Source organism: Corythoichthys intestinalis, chromosome 17 (assembly GCF_030265065.1).
Source record: "Corythoichthys intestinalis isolate RoL2023-P3 chromosome 17, ASM3026506v1, whole genome shotgun sequence".
NCBI lineage: Eukaryota > Metazoa > Chordata > Actinopteri > Syngnathiformes > Syngnathidae > Corythoichthys > Corythoichthys intestinalis.
In genome coordinates, this window is record NC_080411.1 from 20291272 (window position 1) to 20312925 (window position 21654).

Here is a 21654-nt window from a genome sequence, read left to right on the forward strand (position 1 = left end):
GAAAACATGCACATTTGAACCAATCAGAGCTAACCATCTCTGCTGATCACATGTCAGTATGTCAGCAAATTGAACGGATAAATGAGTCCAGGCGTTTTGCTTTGCTGCGTGCATTCGCACATTGACGTGACTCATCATCGTCAGACTCAGATAAATAACTGCAGCAGCTGGGGAAACCTCCATGCCGTCCGTGGAATAAAATAAATAATAAATATTGGTAAAAACTGATGACGCTACACAAGCACTTTATTATTCTTGTTGTTAACACTTGTGTTTGTAAATCTGATATTGGTAGATTGTTTTCTTCTTGGAGATGAAATGCTAGTGTGGCAGCTTAGCATTTTTTATTTTTATTTTTTAACATAGCGTTTTGACAGTTGCCGTCATATTTTCGGAATCAAAGAACCGGAACAGCATTCCAGCCCTGAGTCTTATACTCCAACAGCATTCCGGCCCTGAATCTTATAGCGGAACAGCATTCTGGCCCTGAATCTTATACTGGAACTGCGCTCCTGACCATTCTGGCCCACTTTCACCCCTGGCTTGGAGGCATGTTGGATGACAACAGTGTTGATAGCAGGTGGCAGCAGAGGCTGACTCTCTCCCTCAAGGGAGCAATAATGGCCAAATGAAGCTTATTGAAACGATGACACTTTGCAGCCAATTGGTTCAAAGCTTCATGGTGGTTCATTTGGTGTTATGACAGTCTTATAATGCCGCTGTCAAATAAATTGTAACCGGTTGATATCTTTTACTGTAAATATCCCATGATACAGTGAGGACAGCTGCGGCTTATAGTCCAGTGTGGCTTATCTATGAACCAATGTTGTTTTCATGTCAAATGTGGTGGGTGGCCGCTTATAGTCAGGTGCGCCTTATAGTCCGAAAATTACGGTACATAATATAATATCTAATTTTTTAAAACTGGAACATTTTTAGCATTTGTTTTTAATGTGTCTCAATCAAAATATGCTTTCTCAAGTGTGGAATTAAATTACATGTTTGACTTTTCAGTTTACTCGTTTCTGCGATCCAAGATTTTCATGATATATGTCTGTGTAAAACTTTTTAAAAGCAAACCCAAACTTTTCCTCAGTTAATGTTCCGTACTTTCAATCATGACTTATGTTGTGCTTGTTTACTTCGGTGCAATACAATGTAGCCATCAACAGTACAAGCACATATTACCAATAATCACAATGATTTTTTCTGAGATATAGACTACTACAAAATGTTATACAATACACAATAAGTACTGTATGTTGCTTTTAATTGTGTCTAATTTTGCTTGTTAAACAGTGAAGAAGTGGATTAAAACTAAAAACAAAAAACCTGGACAAATCATAAATGTTGCCAACATGACACAATCCAACATTGTCAAGAAGGAAGCTAAGCTAAAAGCAAATGTAATTTACGTAAATATTATATAATACATGGTAAAAGGTTTTAGATCATTTAAGTATTTTTTCTAGTCCTCCAACTGTTCGTTCAGTACACGTTTCAGTTCCCCCTCCCCAAGTTCTTCTATGAGCACCATCCCATCGAAGTTTCTTATGTGAAAACTTCGATTGTCGACACTCTTGTCACAGCTTAGCCAGACACATTTTTTTCACCAGGTTTCCCCTCATCTGAGATGAGTAAACATTTGGTTTGAAACGGTTCTCAGGTTTTTGGCAGCTGTTCAAAACCCCAAGCTACATTCCAGTTCCCAACAGGTTTCAGACATGCCTCTGCTATTTAGACTTCTAATTCTCTATTTGAGCGTTGTTGGTGCTAGATTATATCAAAACGAGGATCAAAAGACAACATTGTTTTTGAGGCGTCAGTGAAAATGAGTTATATGAGCAGCTTGTAAAAAGAACCACTGAAAAGCTCACTCAAAATTACCTGGGTTGAAAAGGACTATTGCTCGAAGGCACCCCAGTTCTGTCTTATCCATCTGCATGTCCCGCATCTTAGACACCAGCTCTGTAAGCACTCTGTACAAAAAAACAAAAAAAAAAAAAAACACAAACAAACACACAGAAATGGAAATGAGATGTATGTATTGTAGGCACCATCTAGATTTTTTTTTTTTTTAATTCCTATAATTTTCTATAATCACACTCCAATTAATGTAGGGATAAATGCAGGCTAATTGTCAAAGATTTCTCTGATCTTTAAAAAAGTAATTTGATTGAGAAAAGGTTTTCACAATTGCACAATTGGAAAGTCACTGACTGTGACCATGTAATCGGAACCTAGCAACCCCATGATATTTGTGTGAGCTTGTTTGTGACATCATTAAAAGGAGTGTCAGTATATTCAATCGCTTGTTCACCACTCCTCGACGTCACACCCTCTTCATTTTGTATCGCCACCACCCCCAGTCTCTTTTTGAGTGGATTCAATTATGTCCAAGATCATTGTCATTCATTTTGGTACACAGAACAAAAATACATTGAGGTGTTTATGATAATCTGTCTCATTTAATTGAGGAAGACGGAACGAGCATGAGCGCTTCAGATAAATAAACATTATCAGTTCTTATCTTAAAGCACGCCACAATTATTAAAAAGATGTAATATGTCCTGAGGCTATTGCTGCAGATTCCACTAAGCTGGCACAAACATTGACGGATGACTTCAACAATGCTATTAAACCTACTGCCAAATTTATTGCTTGTTTCAACTGGCAAAACAACAGACAATCATGGGCCACTTTATTAGACACACTTGCAAAAACAAGAGGTGCATCAAATATTCTGTTTAGAAATATGTTCTGCTGTCTTCTGTTCAAATATTTGAAGGACCTCCAAGTTTAATGCAGAGAGAGCCTAATTGAAAAGACTGCTGACCAGGACTTTTCCATAACTTATCCCTTCTCTGATGAGGGGCCGGGGTCAGTTTGTAACAGAAAAGTTGTGACGATTGCAGGAGTGCCTAAATGTAAAAATGTATTGTTTTTCCAGAAAGCCATAATCAGATAACTTTCTGGATTCTCCACGGAACAAAAGTAAATAAAATAAAAATAAAAATAACATAACATAACTAGGGGTGTCAAAATTATCGCGTTAACGGGCGGTAATTAATTTTTTTAATTAATCACGTTAAAATATTTGACGCAATTAACGCTCATGTCCCGCTCAGACAGATTTAAATGTCAGTAGAGTGAAATGCCCACTTGTTAATTGTGTTTTATGGAGTTTTGCCGCCCTCTGCTGGCGCTTGGGTGCGACTGATTTTAAAGGCTTCAGCACCCATGAGCACTGTGTAAGTAATTGACATCAACAATGGCGGGCTACTAGTTTATTTTTTGATTGAAAATTTTACAAATTTTATTAAAACGAAAACATTAAGAGGGGTTTTAATATAAAATTTCTATAACTTGTACTAACATTTATCTTTTAAGAACTACAAGTCTTTCTATCCATGGATCACTTTAACAGAATATTAATAATGTTAATGCCATCTTGTTGATTTATTGTTATAATAAACAAATACCGTCCTTATGTACCGTATGTTGAATGTATATATCCATCTTGTGTCTTATCTTTCCATTCCAACAATTTATTTTACAGAATATATATATATATAATTTACAAAAAAATATGGCATATTTTATAGATGGTTTGAATTGCGATTAATTGCGATTAATTACGATGAATTAATTTTTAAGCTGTAATTAACTTGATTAAAAATTTTAATCGTTTGACAGCCCTAAACGTAACGTAACATAAAATAACATAACATAATATAAATATACTATACTATACTATACTATACTATACTATACTATACTATACTATACTATACTATAATATAATATAATATAATATAATATAATATAATATAATAATGACACTATTAATTAAATAGATAATAACCAAATAACCCTCTCTGGGTTCTTCAGAGAAAAAAGCCGGCAAATAAATAACACTATTGAGGAAAAAAAAAAAAAAAAAATTGTCAGGGGGCCGGACCAAATGTGGAGGCGGGCCGTATCCGGCCCACGGGCCGTAGTTTGGGGACCCCTGCTGTAGACAATCAGGCCAGGTGTTGTAGGGGAAATGAACTATAAAGTAAAAAGTATAAAGTTTTAACTACCAATGGGGACAATAACATTTTCACAAAAACTTTTTTGTTGTTAATAATTAAAATAACTAGGGCTGCAACTAATGATTATTTTCATAATCGATTAATTGGACGATTAATTATCGATTAGTCGATTGCCGTAATTTTTGGACTATAAGCCGCTACTTTTTCCCCTCCTTTTGAATCCTGTGGCTTATAGTCCAGTGCGGCTTATTTGTTGATTTATTTGGGTTAATAGGTAACACTTTATTTGACAGCGTTGTCGTAAGGCTGCCTTAAGCCTGTCATAATTACGACATGACATTATCATGGGCAGTAATGAATGCTTATGACAGATGTCATTAAGTGTCATCCGGCAAATTATGTCACTAACTCCATTTATGTCCAGCTCGGATCTTTTACATACATTCAAAAGTGAGATAATTTGCCGAATGACACAAAATGGAATCTGTCAAAAACATTCATTAATGCTCATGGCAGTGTCATGTCATAATTATGTTTGTTTTATGACAGTCTTGTGTCAGGACCGTAAAATGTGTTCCTAAAATATCATAACTAACTAGTAATGAAACAACTGGAACAGTACCTGAAGAAATAATTAGCACAGAACATGAATTTTGATTGTAATTTACATCTGTAGTGCTGCAATGCATGCTAGGAGGCATGTTGGACAACAACAGTGTTGACAGCAGAGGTTGACTGTCTCCCCAAAGGACCAATGATGGCCAAATATAGTGTCTTGAAGCAATGAGTTATTTCATGGTGGTTCATTTGGTCTTATGACAGTCTTATGATGCCGCTGTCAAATAAAGTGTTACCGGTTAATATTTTTTGGTGTAAACAGGCATGAAAATCGGTTAGGGGTTAAAAAGGTGAGAAGGGTGCGGAGGAAATATGTTCCTTTAGGGCTGTCCCAAACGAATTTTCTCCCGATTTGTCAGCCGACTATTTTTACGATTAGTTGACTTTTTACTAATTTAGCAATGAAATTTTTGTTGACGCTTATTAATTCACAAAAACATTTAAATTCTTTATTAAAGTACAAATACACATGTAAATAACAATAATTAATCACACATAAACAATGAGGTCAAATGTTGATAGCATTTACTAGCGCAAAAAAAATGCAACGTAAACAGATTCAGAACACTGACTTCGCCTTTCCAACATTATTTAAAACAATTTTGAAAAAAACATATCTAGCATTATTATTATAGTAGACTACTATATAAAATAGTATTATAAGAATTATAATATTCATTGCCAATCATATTTTTCAAAAAGGGTGTCATTTTAAAGCTATTCTTAGTGTAAAATCTGAATTCTGTAGAATTATAGTATTTACATATTATTGTATTAATACTGAAGTATGGGGGATTAACTCCAGAAATCGTTATTTATACGAACGTGGTGTGCTTTTATTTTGATATGTTCACCGGAAGTAGGTTCGCTAAACCACTAACAGCTTCACACTCCGCAAAAAAGCACTTATCGTCATTGCTTGTGGTGTCACTCAGATTTTTGTTTTCCTTTTCATTTTTTCGTTTGCAAATGCTGTTAACCAGCGATTTTTAATGCTTGAAGTGCCACCTTTTAACCACAAGTTTGCGTTTTGGACAAGACTGCCAATGTTTTATAGCAGGCTAAAGTAGGTTGTCTTTTTTTCCCCATTAGTCTCAATATAGCAATGCTAACGTTTACAGTGTTTAATATACGTGTTTCCATATTTTGTATGTTTGAACTGTAATTCTACGGCGTGTTGATTACCTATAAACATCTGTAAAATGAACTGGAGTCTCATATGTTCTCTACACGCACGCGGTGATAAAAGGCAGCAGTGAAAATAATCGCCCTCATTTTTTACCTTGCGGCAAATGGACTCATTGCATATCGCCACAGGCTTAGCAACTTCAATAAAAGATGTCGTTAGATAGTAAGATGGAATTACGACCCCCCCCCCCACCCCCTTAAAATTTTTCTCCTCGGATCTACACAATTCATGTAGGTCACACCTTTTGACTTCAAAATGGAGAATTTCGCCGAAAGGTGAGTGATTTTCATGCCTGTGTAAATATCCCATAATACAGTGAGAACAGCTGCGGCTTATATTCCAGTGCGGCTTATCTATGAACAATGCCGTTTTCGTGTCAAATTTGGTGGGTGGCGGTTTATAGTCAGGTGCGCCTTATAGTCCGAAAATTACGGTAATCAGATAAATGTCACTTCTTTCAATTGCCTTGACAAGTTACTTTGAAATTGTTTTCAGCATGTTGTAAGTAGCAATGAAGACAAAATGGATAACTATTTCTTTCAACTGTATCGATTATCCAATTTGTCCAACTAATTTATTTATTGATTTAATCGATTAGTTGTTGCAGCGGTAACACTTTATAATAACTATCCGTTTTGCTAGTTAATAGATCATTAGTAAACTGTTGATAAATGATTTATTGTTGATTTGTGAAGTAGTTGTTAAGAGTTTGTTAAGCATTTACAGGGTGTTCCAATATGGTTGACCCCATTCTAAATGCCCATGCTAGTTGATGGATCTTAATAAAACTATATACACTTTATGTTGAAGGTCATAAGTTTTATTGGTTAAATATACAGTATAAGTACAGATATTTGTTGGTTTTATGGCAGATTTTCATCATTGTGCCTGCAAAATGCCTTATCAAAATGCCTTTTCTTTTGAAGTGAACGGCATTTCTTAACCTGAAAAGATAGAAATGCCAAACGTTACACACAAAAACTTGAAACATTTCTACACAAACTGTGTTTCAGGTTAAGAACACCCTGTAAATGCTTAACAAACTGTTAACAAATACTTCACAAATCAACAATAAATCATTTATCAACAGTTTACTAATGATCTGTTAACTAGTAAAACAGATAGTTATTATAAAGTGTTACCGTTGCAGCTTTATTAAGAAGCTAGTTTAGACAGTAAGATGTCTGAAAATTGGCAAAAAATGTGAATTGTTGTTTTCCAAAGTAAAAGCAGATTTTTATTCATGTCCTACTTTGACTTAACAAAAATATAATGAAGAAATCTGATAATATTCAAACTGTATATGTTGTAATTTTCAAGAATTTAGAGAAGTTTAAGGTGAAGAAAGTCCTAAACGATTAATCGGTTATCAAAATAGTTGTTGATTAATTTGCTAATCGATTAATCGATTAATTGTTGCATGCCTAAAAACAACCAAGTGACCAGAAAATTCAGTTTTTAAAATGGTGATGTTCCCTGATATTTACATTTGTCAGCTGTTAAAATAGGAAATCTGGAAAAAAAATAAAAAATAATAATGATAACTTAGGAAGTGGTAAATACTTTATCATGGCACTGTTTTGTAATAGCTCAAAAACATTGAATACCTGTTTACTAGAAACTGCTTGATTGTAATATAACTCATACCATGTTGCCTGTCTGTGACATTTTCCTTTCCTGTATGCTATAATTTATACAAACAAACCCCATACATACCTGTCAAAAATGGCTCCCACTCCAGCACTATGGGCACTGTTGCGGTGGACGTGCAGCCCCGTTGCCAACAGAATTCCGTCTTTCACAGCTATCGAACGATGCGAAAATGACGCAATGAGGAGTTCATTCCAACCTGCAGCAAAGATGGTGGAGGGATTGAGGTAAAGTGTGAATTAAGGGGAGAAAACAAACAAATCTCAGTACAAAAGTTCACAGTTCTTTCAGGCTAAACGAAACTGACAACAAAGGGTGGGTGTAGGGGGGTGGACTACAATGATTCAATTAAGCTGTGTGGTAAAACCGCTCAAGGTTCTCAAGCATCGGCATCGGGTTATTACTAAGACATTGGATTCATACTTTCTGAAGAGACAGGCGTGTTAAAGAGATGAACTGTGGCTGCCAACACGATAAAGACAACAGGCTTGATGTGCCAAAGCAGGGGCTTGACACCGAGAGCACTAAAGACACAAGAGGCTGATCTTTGAGTGACAGGGCTCCTTTAACAGTTCTGCCTGGCAACACTCGCCTCTTCTCCCCAGAGTTGAGTTTGGTACGAGACGAGCAGGGTTTCTTTTATCTGTGATACAGCAGAACTAAAGCGGTTATTTATAGAAAACCTGAGAGCTGAGAGGAGATGAGCTCTCTGGAATAATGTCTCTATCTCTCTGCTTGGCTGAAGTCTCTCCATCACTTCTCTGTGCACAACATAAAGACGGATGGGAGGACGCGTTTTTATTCCAGCGGTGTGTAATAGCATTTCTTTTCCTCAAGGTGGATTAAGAACATAATGGTGTAATTGGGAGCGACAGGCAGCCAGCAGGGGCTATGTGTTGAGAGGCCCTGAAAGACCCTACTTCGTGTGATGTTGCTGAATGGAAAAGAGGTGACAGACAACTCACACTGTTGAGTGTCTCTACAAATATCAGAAAGACACAATGAATTCTGTTTGCCTCTTGCTTTAGTCACAGGACACTGAAAGCAACATGTCTCTGTGATCAGTGTAAGAACATAGAGGACTGTTTCTACTAGCTTAGAATTAAGGCTGTCAAACGATTAAAAATTTGAATCGAGTTAATCACAGCTTAAAAATTAATTAATCGTAATTAATCGCAATTCATCAATTCAACGATCTATAAAATATGCCATATTTTTCTGTAAATTATTGTTGGAATGGTCTGCTACACAGAATTGGGTTCTTATGTGACGGTTTTGTTTCGCATGTTGTTCCTGAACGGACCGTGTGAGAGTGGCCGAGACAGGCGGAGTTTCTTGAAGCGGCCATTTTGTGAGTCTCATTCTCCTGGAAGTGGCGACAATTTTGATAGTCCAAAAAGTCATGAAAGTGAGAGCTATTACGTGCCTGTGAGACTTAGGGTACCACGCGGATGGCTTTTGTGGTTTAATTTTCTCCTACGCATATTTTATATCCTCTATTTCGCTTGGCATAGAGTCGGGAGGGAGCGACTCGCCGCTGGCTGAGCGGTGACTTAATTTAAGATAGATTACGTGCAGCGTCACAGCACCCCTCCCCTTTCAGGAGGGAGGTACAGTATTTCCTCTTCTATTTGTCCAATCAAAGAGTGCACCTTTCGTCAATGTGATGCTACTTGGAAAGTTCGGTTGGCGCAGTGTGAAGGCTGAACCTTTTCAAGAAGTCATTTGCAAGGGTTGTTGCGAGATAGCTAGCTCTCCAACCAGACCTAGGTCCCCTTGGTCTAATGTGAAAGCACCCCTAGTCATTTCACAATGTTTTCGTCTTCGTCTAGTTTTAGTCGACGAAATTTCATACAAATTCCGTCTAGTTTTAGTCGACAGTTACTCAAAATCTTTTCATCTGTTAAATTCAAAAGTTTTAGTCCAAAAATAAATGTTTCCAGCAAATTCGAATGAACATAGATAATTGAGAAAATATTGTAGCGTCTACAAGGGCAACACCTACTTTGTGATGATAATACACACTCAGCAGGAAAAGCAGTACATTATATTCAATTAAACTCACCTAGAAGCCACGAACTGTATGTAAAAAAAAAAAGTCTGAGCGTTTTAGAGGATGCTCGCCACGCTAAAGTTGATGCTAATGCTAACACAAATGCTATGCTAATGCAACGAGTTACATTTAGTGTGTTATGATCACTCATCACAGACCTTTAAAGGCTAAAGCAACATTGCATATTCTCTCTTGCCAAGATAGGAAAACAAATATGACGTATATACAGTACAATATGAAAATGTCACGCATTGTGAACATATAACAGAAACGATGTCGCATTTTCGTCTCGTTGTCATCTTGTCAGACGTAAACTGGCATTCATCTCATTATGTTCTAGTCTCCCGAGCCACATTTTTAGCTCATCATCGTCATGTCATTGATATGAAAAAAATTGTCGACGAAATATTTAAAACAACAACACTGATTGCGTATCTGTAGAATTTTGCCATGTATCCAAAAGAACATTAGGGAGTTCATGAGGGAATTGATGTTGAACATTGGGGGTTGAGGGTTGTGGTCTGTGGGAGATTTAAGTATTCCCTACCAAAGTAAGCCTTTGAAATCGGATGTAATTACGACTGAAGATCTGAAAAAAAAAAAACATTTCCCCTAAAACAGGGGTTTCTTGTGGGGCAAATTAATTAGATAGTGGTTTCTGCAATTGAAACACACTTACAATAGGGCTTACAAATCAACTGTATTCCATACAACTTCTTGGGAAAGTGCTTTGTGGACAAAATGCATTCCAAACTAAAGATTCGTCTTGAACCTTCTTTGGTGAGTAAGATGCACCCAATGACTTTCATCCATTATCCATTAATGATTAGCATAAATTATATTCTGTCCTAATTTTTAAATCTAATTATAATAATTATTTCCATTGTGGATTAGTTGGTTGGATCAGGCAGAGAATTTTAGTAATTTTAACAGACCTGCTCGAAGAAGGATGACTTGGTCGTCCAGTGGCAACTCGGAGAAGTGGGGAATCCTCTTGGCCCACTCAACCAACGTAAATAGCTGTTTGTCTGCAGCCTGACAGATATTTGTCACTGGGTCGTTGGGCTTCAAGGAACGTAAGAAAAAAAGGTAAATATGTTAGGTACATTCATACATAGGATATATGGGTTTAATTGTCAGCTGTTTTTGAAATAATACTGTTTTGAAATAATCCAATGGAATTTAATCAAACATCAACAATTAACAACATAACAATTTGACAGGTCAAAGGAAAAAGTGATGTTACAAACCTGCAAAACATGAATTAAATAAAAAAAAAATGGAATGAGTAAAAAAAAAAAGTAATTAGGCTTCAAAATGGTCTGTTACAACGTAGAAATTGGACACTACTTCATCTAGCTTTTTTCCTATACCTACAAAACATTTACCAAGCCAACAAGGATTTGTGAGCATGTAAGTGGGGGAAAGCATTTTTGGCATGCTTTGCTCCCAGAAAAACACGAATGGATACGCTTTGCTGACGCATGCCCAGTCAGAAGCATCTGTTTCTCGGCACATATTAAGCATGTCTCACTCCCACTTCCACGCAACCTGGGCTATACTGCATGCTTGGAAGAAAAACATCTTCCTTTACCCAGGGGTGAAAGTGGCTAGAATTTCTCGCCGGAACTCTCTGACATGAAGGTCGCCACGGAGCCAGAAATTTTATTTATTCATTAATTTTTTTCCCTTCTTTTTTTTTGGGGGGGGGTGTTAAAACCTCTTAAACAACTGAATGCAAAGAAAACTGTTTTAGCACAGTTATTTCTATAACACATACAAAAACTGCTTTTCATTAAATTGTTTTTTTTTTTTCAATGATTTGCAAAATAAAAGTTATCAAAAACAGCAATAAACCCAATCTCCATCTCCTAATTTTTATTTTCTCTCATTTCCTCAAATACTAAATGCCATATCTAAATTTTAACTACTTAAGAACACAGGATGCATATTAAAATTGAAGTTAATGTAAACATTTACTTTTTTTTTTTTTTTTTTTTTAAATAAAAAAGATATAAGTAACATACATTCAGAAAAATAAGTACAAAAGACTTATACTATGTGGAGTGAAATGGAATATATTTTGAAGATTGCGCAAACATTGACTTTTTTAAATCATAAGGAAATGAATAAGTAGCCTAACATAAATGAACAAATATAAGGCAAGGCAAGGCAAGGCAAGGCAAATTTATTTATATAGCACAATTCAACACAAGGCAATTCAAAGTGCTTTACATCACATGAAGATCATAAAAATCACATTTAAATCAACACAACGTAGAAACGAAGACAAAAGATCGCATTTAATCACAGAATAAAAATAAATAAATAAAATAATAAAACAAAAACTACTACTACTAATAATAATTGAAATCAGCAATGGAGATAAAAACAAGAGGAATAGAAAGCAGGTAGATTGAAATATATAGACAGTTATAGATATGCAGTGCTAAACAGAAGCGTTTTTAGCCCTGATTTAAAAGAGCTAACAGTTTGAGCATACTTCAGACGTTCGGGTAACTTGTTCCAGAGGTGAGGAGCATAATAACTAAATGCTGCCTCACACTGCTTGGTTCTTGTTCTTGGAACATGCAGAAGACCGGTTCCAGACGACCTTAGGGCTCTAGATGTCTCATAGGACTCTAACAAGTCAAGCATGTATTTTGGTCCAAGGCCATTAAGTGTTTTGTAGACGAGCAGTAGTATTTTATAGTCTATCCTTTGACTTACTGGAAGCCAGTGTAGCGATTTCAAAACTGGTGTAATGTGGTCCCGCTTCCTTGTATTTGTGAGGACTCTGGCTGCAGCATTCTGTACCAGCTGCAACTTCCTGACTGATTTTTTATCAAGACCTGTAAATATACCGTTGCAATAGTCCAATCTGCTGAAAATGAAAGCATGCATAAGTTTTTCCATGTCTTGTTGAGTCAGAAGCCCCTTAATTCTGGTTATATTTTTTAGGTGGTAATAAGCGGATTTAGTGACGGACTTTAAATGGCTATCAAATTTTAGGTCTGAGTCAATAATTACGCCAAGGTTTCTGACTTGATTTGTAGCTGTAAGTGACATTGTGCTAAGTTGGCTGCTTATCTTTGACCTTTCCTTTTTTGGCCCAAAAATGATCACCTCTGTCTTCTGCACATTTAACTGGAGAAAATTCTGGCACATCCATTCATTGATTTGATGAATGCATTTGCTCAGGGTGACTAAGGGACTATAATCATGTGGGGACATAGAAATGTACAGTTGTGTGTCATCTGCATAGGCGTGATAGGAGATGTCATACTGTTCCATTATCTGAGCTAACGGAAGCATATAGATGTTAAATAAGAGTGGTCCAAGAATTGACCCTTGAGGGACTCCACACGTGAATTTGGTTCGTTCTGACTGATGGTTTCCGATTGACACAAAGAAATCCCTATCATGTAAATAGGATGTGAACCACTGAAGAATAGTGTCAGTAAGCCCTACCCACTGTTCCAATTTGCTGAGTAGTATGTTGTGATCAACCGTGTCAAATGCGGCGCTGAGATCCAATAGTAGCAGAACAGATGATTTGCCTGCATCGGTATTCCGACGAATATCATTTAGGACTTTGATAAGCACAGTCTCGGTGCTGTGTTGTGGTCGAAATCCAGACTGAAATGAGTTAAAAAGATTGTTTTGCATCATATAATTCTGGATCTGTTCGAACACAACCCTTTCGATAATTTTCCCCAGGAATGTCAGATTTGATATTGGCCTGTAATTACTAATGGTTGAGGCATCCAGATTAGGTTATAGATATAAATATAAGTCCAAAGTGCACATTGACAGCTAAGATGTTCTGAACCTCACCATCAGAGCAAATAAAACTAGATATGATAATTAAGCCTCCTCAACTTTCGTTGCTCTCAAAGATTTGATCCATTTTATGTTGCATTGTCCTTTTTTTTGTCGCATCATTTCAACAACCTTTTTTTTTTTTTTTTTGCTGTTCCAGAAAACATGCACATTTGAACCAATCAGAGCTAACCATCTCTGCTGATCACATGTCAGTATGTCAGCAAATTGAACGGATAAATGAGCCCAGGCGTTTTGCTTTGCTGCGTGCAGTCGCACATTGATGTGACTCATCATCGTCAGACTCAGATAACTGCAGCAGCTGAGGAAACCTCCATGCCGTCCGTGGAATAAAATAAATAATAATAAATATTGATGAAAACGGATTATGCTACACAAGCACTTTATTATGCTTGTTAACACTTGTGTATGTAAATCTGATGTTGGTAGATTGTTTTGTTCTTTAAGATGAAATGCATGTGTGGCAGCTTAGCTTTTTTTTTTTCTTTTCTTTTTTTTTTGCAAATAGCGTTTTGACAGTAGTCATCATATTTTCGGTATCAAAGCACGGTGTACCGGAATCTTACCTGAATCTTATACCGGAACTGCGTTCTGGCCCTGAATCTTATACAGGAACTACGTTCCTGACCGTTCCTGGCCCACTTTCACCCCTGCCTTTACCACATTTTATGCACATTTTGCTATTACCCCCACAGGTACTGCTGGGATCATGGGCAGGCTTGCTCGTTAATTGCATGATTTACTGTAGTGGTTGGGATATGTGCATTGCAATAAAAACCTGATAATTCACAACTGTTTTGTGACCAGGCACCTTGAACTCCGAAACCAGGCAAAAGTTGCCTCCGATGAAATTCCGAGGACCCTTGGCGGAATCACAGCCAACCGTGGCGTGCACTTAATGTCGGCCATTGCTGAAATGTTGCTTGCCACTGATGCGTCCCGGTAACACAATATTTTTATTTGACTCCTTACACTGTGCTTTGCATCGCCACCCGATATCCGTTTAGATGTGCATTATTACACTAAGTCCAAACACACACACACCTGAGGGGTGGTGTATTTTTGAACGTTTTGTAGGTAGTAATAGATTGATGGCCAAATTATGAATGAGGAAGTTGCAATTACAAATAAACATTGAATACCACTTAGTTTTTATATAGTGGAAGGGGGTCCAGAAAGGCCAGCATTCACAGATCTTGCCAGCTGAGGATTTTATTACTAAGTCTGCAATTCACTACTAATTTGTCCTCATTTTTTGCACATGTTCAGCATTTAAAAATTTCCCCTGTATTTATAGAGAAAACATAAACAAATTTTCACAGGACTGTTATTTCATGAAAGAGGCTAAGTCTGGAACAAACTAATTCACGTCACACATTATTTCCAAAAGAACATTAAGGGTTGTAGTTAGCTATATCACAGAGTGAGTTGTGGAGATTAGGCTGTATTGTGGTTTCTCAGTGCATGGACTAAATACATGCTGCATAGCAAATGTATTAATATTTCAATTGAATTAGTAATAAGGTATAATCACATGTTGCTATATGTTTCAGAGCGCATCGCATACCAATTAAAAGCTTTATGGTAAAGCTCTTTAAAATTTAAACTTTGAGCTTGCTCAATGAACTTCCAGCTCTTGGAGGTTTGAACCCAATTAAGCATAACGTTAAACCATTATTTTCATAAATGCTAAGAAAAATAATAGGGCTGTCAAATTTATCGCGTTAACGGGCAGTAATTAATTTTTTAAATTAATCACGTTAAAATATTTAACGCATTTAACACATGCGCGGAACGACCCACTCATGCATTGTCGCAAACAGACTACAATGGCGCCGTTTAATGTATATTGAGAGCTAAGTGACAGAGACGATTAGTGGAGTGGAATGGACACAGGCATTCTTCGGGGCCGCGCAATTTATTGGCATAAGCTTTGGCATCTCTTCCACAGCACTTGTAACTATAGTGGCGAGCGATGATGATCTTTTTCTTGACACCCTGTATTGAACACAACACAGCGAAGATATACCATTTGCAGCCACCACTGACAGTCATGGTTGCCCAACTTCCCATCATGCATTTGGGCGGAACAGTTAAGTCGCTACAGTATCATTTACTGAAAGCACAACAAAAATAATATTCGTATCTCTCTCTCTCTCAAAAAAAAAAAAAAAAGTTCAAAAAAAGAAAAGTGCTCAATGCAAAGAGAACTGGCATTCCCAATCAAAATAGCTATGAAAAATAAACATAAAACTTACTCAGACTTTGCCTTGGCTTGATTTAAGTAATTTAAAACTCGCCAGTGACATCTTGTGGTGTATTTCAGTCACTGTCTTACATAGTTAAAGACACTGTGGAAGAACGGCTGTGACGTCACCGCTTGGCGAGGTCAACAATGGCGAGCTACTAGTTATTTTTTGATTGAAAATTTTACAAATTTTATTAAAACAAAAACATTAAGAGGGGTTTTAATTTAAAATTACTATAACTTGTACAACCATTTATCTTTTAAAAACTACAAGTCTTTCTATTCGTAGATCCCTTTCACAGAAAGAATGTTTATAATGTTAATGCCATCTTGTGGATTTATTGTTATAATAAACAAATACAGTACTTATGTACAGTATGTTGAATGTATATATCCGTCTTGTCTTATCTTTCCATTCCAACAATAATTTACAGAAAAATATGGCATATTTTAGAGATGGTTTGAATTGCGATTAATTAATTTTTAAGCTATGATTAACTCGATTAAAAATTTTAATCGTGTGACAGCCCTAAAAAATAAATAACATTGACATTTTTTTTTTTTAATATAAACACAATACTTAATAATGTGTCAGAATTGGAAAACAACTCAAAATATTCGGATTAAAGAGTTTTTACATACCGGTGTTTTCACCATTACAGAAACATGGTACAGTGGTGCCTTTACATACGGAGTTAATTCGTTCCAGGACCTTGTTTGTAAGTCGAAATGGTCGCATGTCGAGCAGGATTTTCCCATAAAAATACATTATAATTGCATTAATTCATTCCACTGCCCAAAAACCTACACTAAATCCTTAATAAATATTTAGTGGTACTATTACACATAGCAACACAAATAAAGTATAAATACAAATCGAATAATACAGTATAATAATAATTCCTGTAATAATGTAATAAATCGGGTTCTAATGTGGCGGATGTGTTTTGTGTGCTGTACCTGAACACGCCGCGTGGCTAACGTGACAGTGAGATACAGTGTATCACAAAAATGAGTACACCCCTCGCATTTCTGCAGATATTTAGGTATATCTTTTCATGGGACAACACTGACAAAATGACACAATGAAATGTAGTCTGTTGAGTTAATTTATTTTCCCCTCAAAATAACTCAAAATATAGCCATTAATATCTTAACCCCTGGCAACAAAAGTACACAAGAAAGCCCGCCTGTCTCATCAGACCATAGGACATGGTTCCAGTAATCCATGTGCTTTGTTGACATGTCTTCAGCAAACTGTTTGCGGGCTTCCTTGTGTGCCGTCTTCAGAAGAGGCTTTCTCCTAGGGTGACAGCCATGCACACCAATTTGATGTAGAGTGCTGACAGTACTCCTGTAATGAGTCACATGGCATTTTGGAGGTAAAATGACAAGCAGTACTCAATTTGGACATTGAGGGATGTACGTAGTTTCTAAGGGGTGTACACACTTTTGTTGCCAGGGGTTTAGATATTAATGGCTATATTTTGAGTTATTTGAGGGGAAAATAAATGAACTCTATTATTTATATAAGCTGCACACAGACTACTTTTCATTGTGTGAAAGTGTCATTTTGTCAGTGTTGTCCCATCAAAAGATATATTTAAATGTCTGCAGAAATGTGAGGGGTGTACTCACTTTTGTGATACACTGTAGGTGCAATAGAGATTTCCATGACCATTTTCATCTTCTTTCAATGGTAAGTGTCACCTTTTTTCACCACATGCACTAACCTTCTTTGAACCCATGTTGATTTCTTTCATGTCTTGCGGGAAAACCAAGAAACTGTATGTAACATCGTATTTCAAGCATGTCGTCGGATGTAGAAACTAATGGCGAGTCAAATTTTATGTCGGATGTCCAAAAAAATCATATGTCAAGGTACCACTGTATATACTGTACTCGTATTAGGATTATCATTACTGTGGTCTGTTAATCAATACTTTTTGGGGACTATAATAAAAAACACTTTTATTAAGCAGACATCTTTTTAGGCTCTTTCAGTAGACACAAAGCAGCTGTTTGGACAGCCAGTGGAGCATAAGAGGCCCCCGGCTGACATTTCAACATAGCGCTGAGGAGCTTTAATGTGACTTCATATCCAGATTGGTTATGCCCTCAATAGCTCCACTGTTTTTATACATCATTTACTTATTGTTAGCACCACAATTTTAGTGGTAGAAAATCAGATGTATACAGAACATAAAGCCTGGCAATTCTTGGAAGTGGGACGGATAAAGGTCACGCAGCCTTGTGCATTTGCTTGCAAAATAGGAACATTGGCTAGCTTCAATGCGAAATAAAATGCCCATATGAATCAAGCAGGAAAAGTCATCTATTGATTTTTTTCCATAAGAGCCACTCAAGCTTTGAGGCGAGATGAACATAAAAGCTGGGAGAAAGGATGTCACAAATGAACACAGCTATTATTTTTTTACCTATGTAAGACACCGGGTAGGCTTTTATAAAGCCGAGATTCACTTTGAGGACGAAATGCTTACGGTAAATGAACAACAGGAAATTTCATCAGATGACAACATTTATTAAGCGTACATTTATTTGTTTGATTTATGATGTTAAGTCACATATAAAGAAACCTATGGAATAATTGTTTTACACTTTGTTTTCATGTTATTGCAGGAATGAAAAATGAAATGTTGGACTGGGTTAAGCCGCATTCATTGATTGGACAAATTTAGAAGAGGAAATACCTCCCTCCTGAGAGGGGAGGGCGCGTGGAGCTGTACAGCAGCTGCACATAATGTAGCATAATCGCACCCTGGTCCGCTTGCATTCACAAGCAAAGCAGGGTGTGCTTAAAGCGGACCAAGACCCACGATTTTTGAGGGAAGCAGAGTTCGTTTGTTTGGTCCAAATTAGAGTTGGGATGCGCGTTCACATTTACAAAACGAAGCGGCCTATCTGAGCAAAGTAACTCTGGTCCGTTTAAAACGGACCAAACAGTGCAAGTGTGAAAGCGCCCTTAGATACAGTAAAAGAGTAGAAGTACATCATAACATTATCCATCCGTTCTATCCAAGGTTACTTCGGGTGAAAGGAGGACTATGTACACCCCAAACTTGTCATCAGTCAGCCACAGGGAAAATACCGAGATTGAGAACCATTCACGCACTGGTTACATTTATATAGACCACAGGTGCCCAAGTCCAGTCCTCGAGATCACCTATCCAGCCTATTTTCCATGCCTCCCTCTTCCAACACACTAGAATCAAATAATCAGGATCGTTAGCAGGCTCCTGTAGAGCTTGCTGATGATAGTACTGTGGTACCTTGACATACGATCGCTTCGACACACAATGTTTTCGTCATTCGATGTAAAATTTGACTCGCCATTTGTTTCTACATCTGACGACAGGCTCAAAATACGACGGCATGGCAGCACCGCAGAAGAACGCACGGCGGATTTTCTTGTGAGAGAAATCAACACAGGTTTCAAAAAGGCCGGTACAGGTGGTGAACCAAGGAAAAAGGTGACGCTTACCATTGAAATGATGATACAGATTATAGAAAAATATGAGCGGGGAGTGCGCATCAGTGAACTGACTCAACAATACATCTCCATTGTCCTCCTCTGACCACCTTTCGCCAGTCTTTGTAAGTTAAGGTGACAAATATTATTGTGGTAACATCGCCAAAGAAATCACAAGCTCTGTCAGGCTTCTAATCATTTATTCCATCAACTTGTGCAATGCCTACTGTTCCCCGCACTTGACGGTGTTCTCAAGAAAACATTGAAAGTGAAAGTAAGCGTTCTCTCTCTCTGTCACGTCAGCCGTGCTATGAGTTCAGGTAAAGCAAAAAAAAAAAAAGTCAGCCACTTTAAAACCCGATTCGTTACATTATTACAGGAATTACGAATATTATTATTATTATTATTATATTATTCCGACTTGTATTGATAATTTATTTGTTTTGCTATGTGTAACTGGCATTTGTAATAGTACCAGCAGTATTTATCAAGGATTTAGTGGAGGTTTTTGGGCTGTGGAACGAATGTAATGGAATCATAATGGTTTATTATGGGAAAATCCTGCTCGACATACGACCATTTCGACTTACAAACAAGGTCCTGGAACGAATTAACTTCTTATGTAGAGGTACCACTGTACTTATGCAAATAAACCTGCACAAAAAGTAAGAAAAAAAAATTCTTAGAAATAATCTCATGAATCCGATAAATTTCATTATAGTATGTTTACTTACAGTGAGTAGCTTTCACCAACACCTTTCTCACAGATTATCCACCCTTCTTGTACTTAGGGAATATAATGTTGTATTGCTGTTCCCCTGCTATTGTGACAGCCTGAGGTTTTTCAGCATTCTCATTAAAATGGAGGGAAATGCCAGTAAGGGGGTACTTACATCTTTGAATAACCAACGTTTTATTTTGCTAGGTTTTCAAAGCTGTCATCACGGAAATATTTGTAGCAGAGAACCGATCTTGCAGCCGGTGTGAAGTTGTTCTGCTTAACTTTCACGAACGATGTCCAAATCCTTGCTAAAGATTTTTTGGGGCCACATACAGGGGGGCAAATAAGTATTTAGTCAACGACTAATTGTGCAAGTTCTCCCACTTGAAAATATTAGAGAGGCTTGTAATTGTCAACATGGGTAAACAGAATGTAGACATGGGTAGAAAGAATGTGGAAAAAAAACAGAAAATCTCATTGTTTGATTTTTAAAGAGTTTATTTGCAAATCAAGGTGGAAAATAAGTATTTGGTCAATACCAAAAGTTCATCTCAGTACTTTGTTATGTACCCTATGTTGGCATTAACGGAGGCCAAACGTTTTCTGTAACGCTTCACAAGCTTTTCACAAAATGTTGCTGGTATTTTGGCCCATTCCTCCAAGCAGATCTCCTATAGATCAGTGATGTTTTGGGGCTGTCGTTGGGCAACACGGACTTTCAACTCCCTCGACACATTTTCTATGGGGTTGAGATCTGGAGACTGGATAGGCCACTCCAGGACCTTGAATTGCTTCTTACGAAGCCACTGCTTTGTTGCCCTGGCTGTGTGTTTGGGATGATTGTCATGCTGAAAGACCCAGCCACGTCTCATCTTCAATGCCCTTGGTGATGGAAGGAGATTTTCACTCAAAATCTCTCGATACATGGCCCCATTCATTCTTTCCTTTACACAGATCAGTCGTCCTTGTCCCTTTGCAGAAAAACAGCCCCAAAGCATGATGTTTCCACCCCCATGCTTCACAGTAGGTATGGTGTTCTTTGGATGCAATTCAGTATTCTTTCTCCTACAAACACGAGAACCTGTGTTTCTACCATAAAGTTCTATTTTGGTTTCATTTGACCATAACACATTCTCCCTGTCCTCCTCTGGATCATCCAAATGCTCTCTAGCGAACCGCAGACGGGCCTCGACGTGTACTGGCTTCAGCAGGGGGACACGTCTGGCAGTGCAGAATTTGAGTCCCTGGCGGTGCATTGTGTTGCTGATAGTAGCCTTTGTTACTGTGGTCCCAGCTCTCTGTAGGTCATTCACTAGGTCCCCCCATGTGGTTCTGGGATTTTTGCTCACCGTTCTTGTTATCATTTTGACGCCATGGGGTGAGATCTTGCACGGAGCCCCAGATCGAGGGAGATTATCAGTGGTCTTATATGTCTTCCATTTTCTAATAATTGTTCCCACAGTTGATTTCTTTACGCCAAGCGTTTTACCTATTGCAGATTCAGTCTTCCCAGCCTGGTGCAGGTCTACAATTTTGTCTCTGGTGTCCTTCGACAGCTCTTTGGTCTTGGCCATCGTGGAGTTTGGAGTGTGACTGAATGAGGTTGTGGACAGGTGTCTTTTATACCGATAATGAGTTAAAACAGGTGCCATTAATACAGGTAACGAGTGGAGCCTTGTTAGACCTCGTTAGAAGAAGTTAAACCTCTTTGACAGCCAGAAATCTTGCTTGTTTGTAGGTGACCAAATACTTATTTTCCACTCTAATTTGGAAATAAATTCTTTAAAAATCAAACAATGTGATTT

At 37.4% G+C, this 21654-nt stretch overlaps 1 protein-coding gene across 5 annotated transcripts in view; it reads right to left on the minus strand.

Moving 5' to 3' along the window:
* The window catches only part of rxraa (retinoid X receptor, alpha a), a 178804-nt gene that overhangs the window by 19201 nt on the left and 137949 nt on the right, over positions 1-21654 (minus strand). For all 5 annotated transcript variants that reach the window (XM_057818139.1, XM_057818142.1, XM_057818140.1 and 2 more), the window contains exons 7-9: positions 10483-10612; positions 7561-7693; positions 1888-1979 (exon numbers count right to left, since the gene is read on the minus strand). In XM_057818139.1, coding sequence (XP_057674122.1) covers positions 1888-1979; positions 7561-7693; positions 10483-10612 — 355 coding nt within the window. The remainder of the gene's footprint in view (positions 1-1887; positions 1980-7560; positions 7694-10482; positions 10613-21654) is intronic.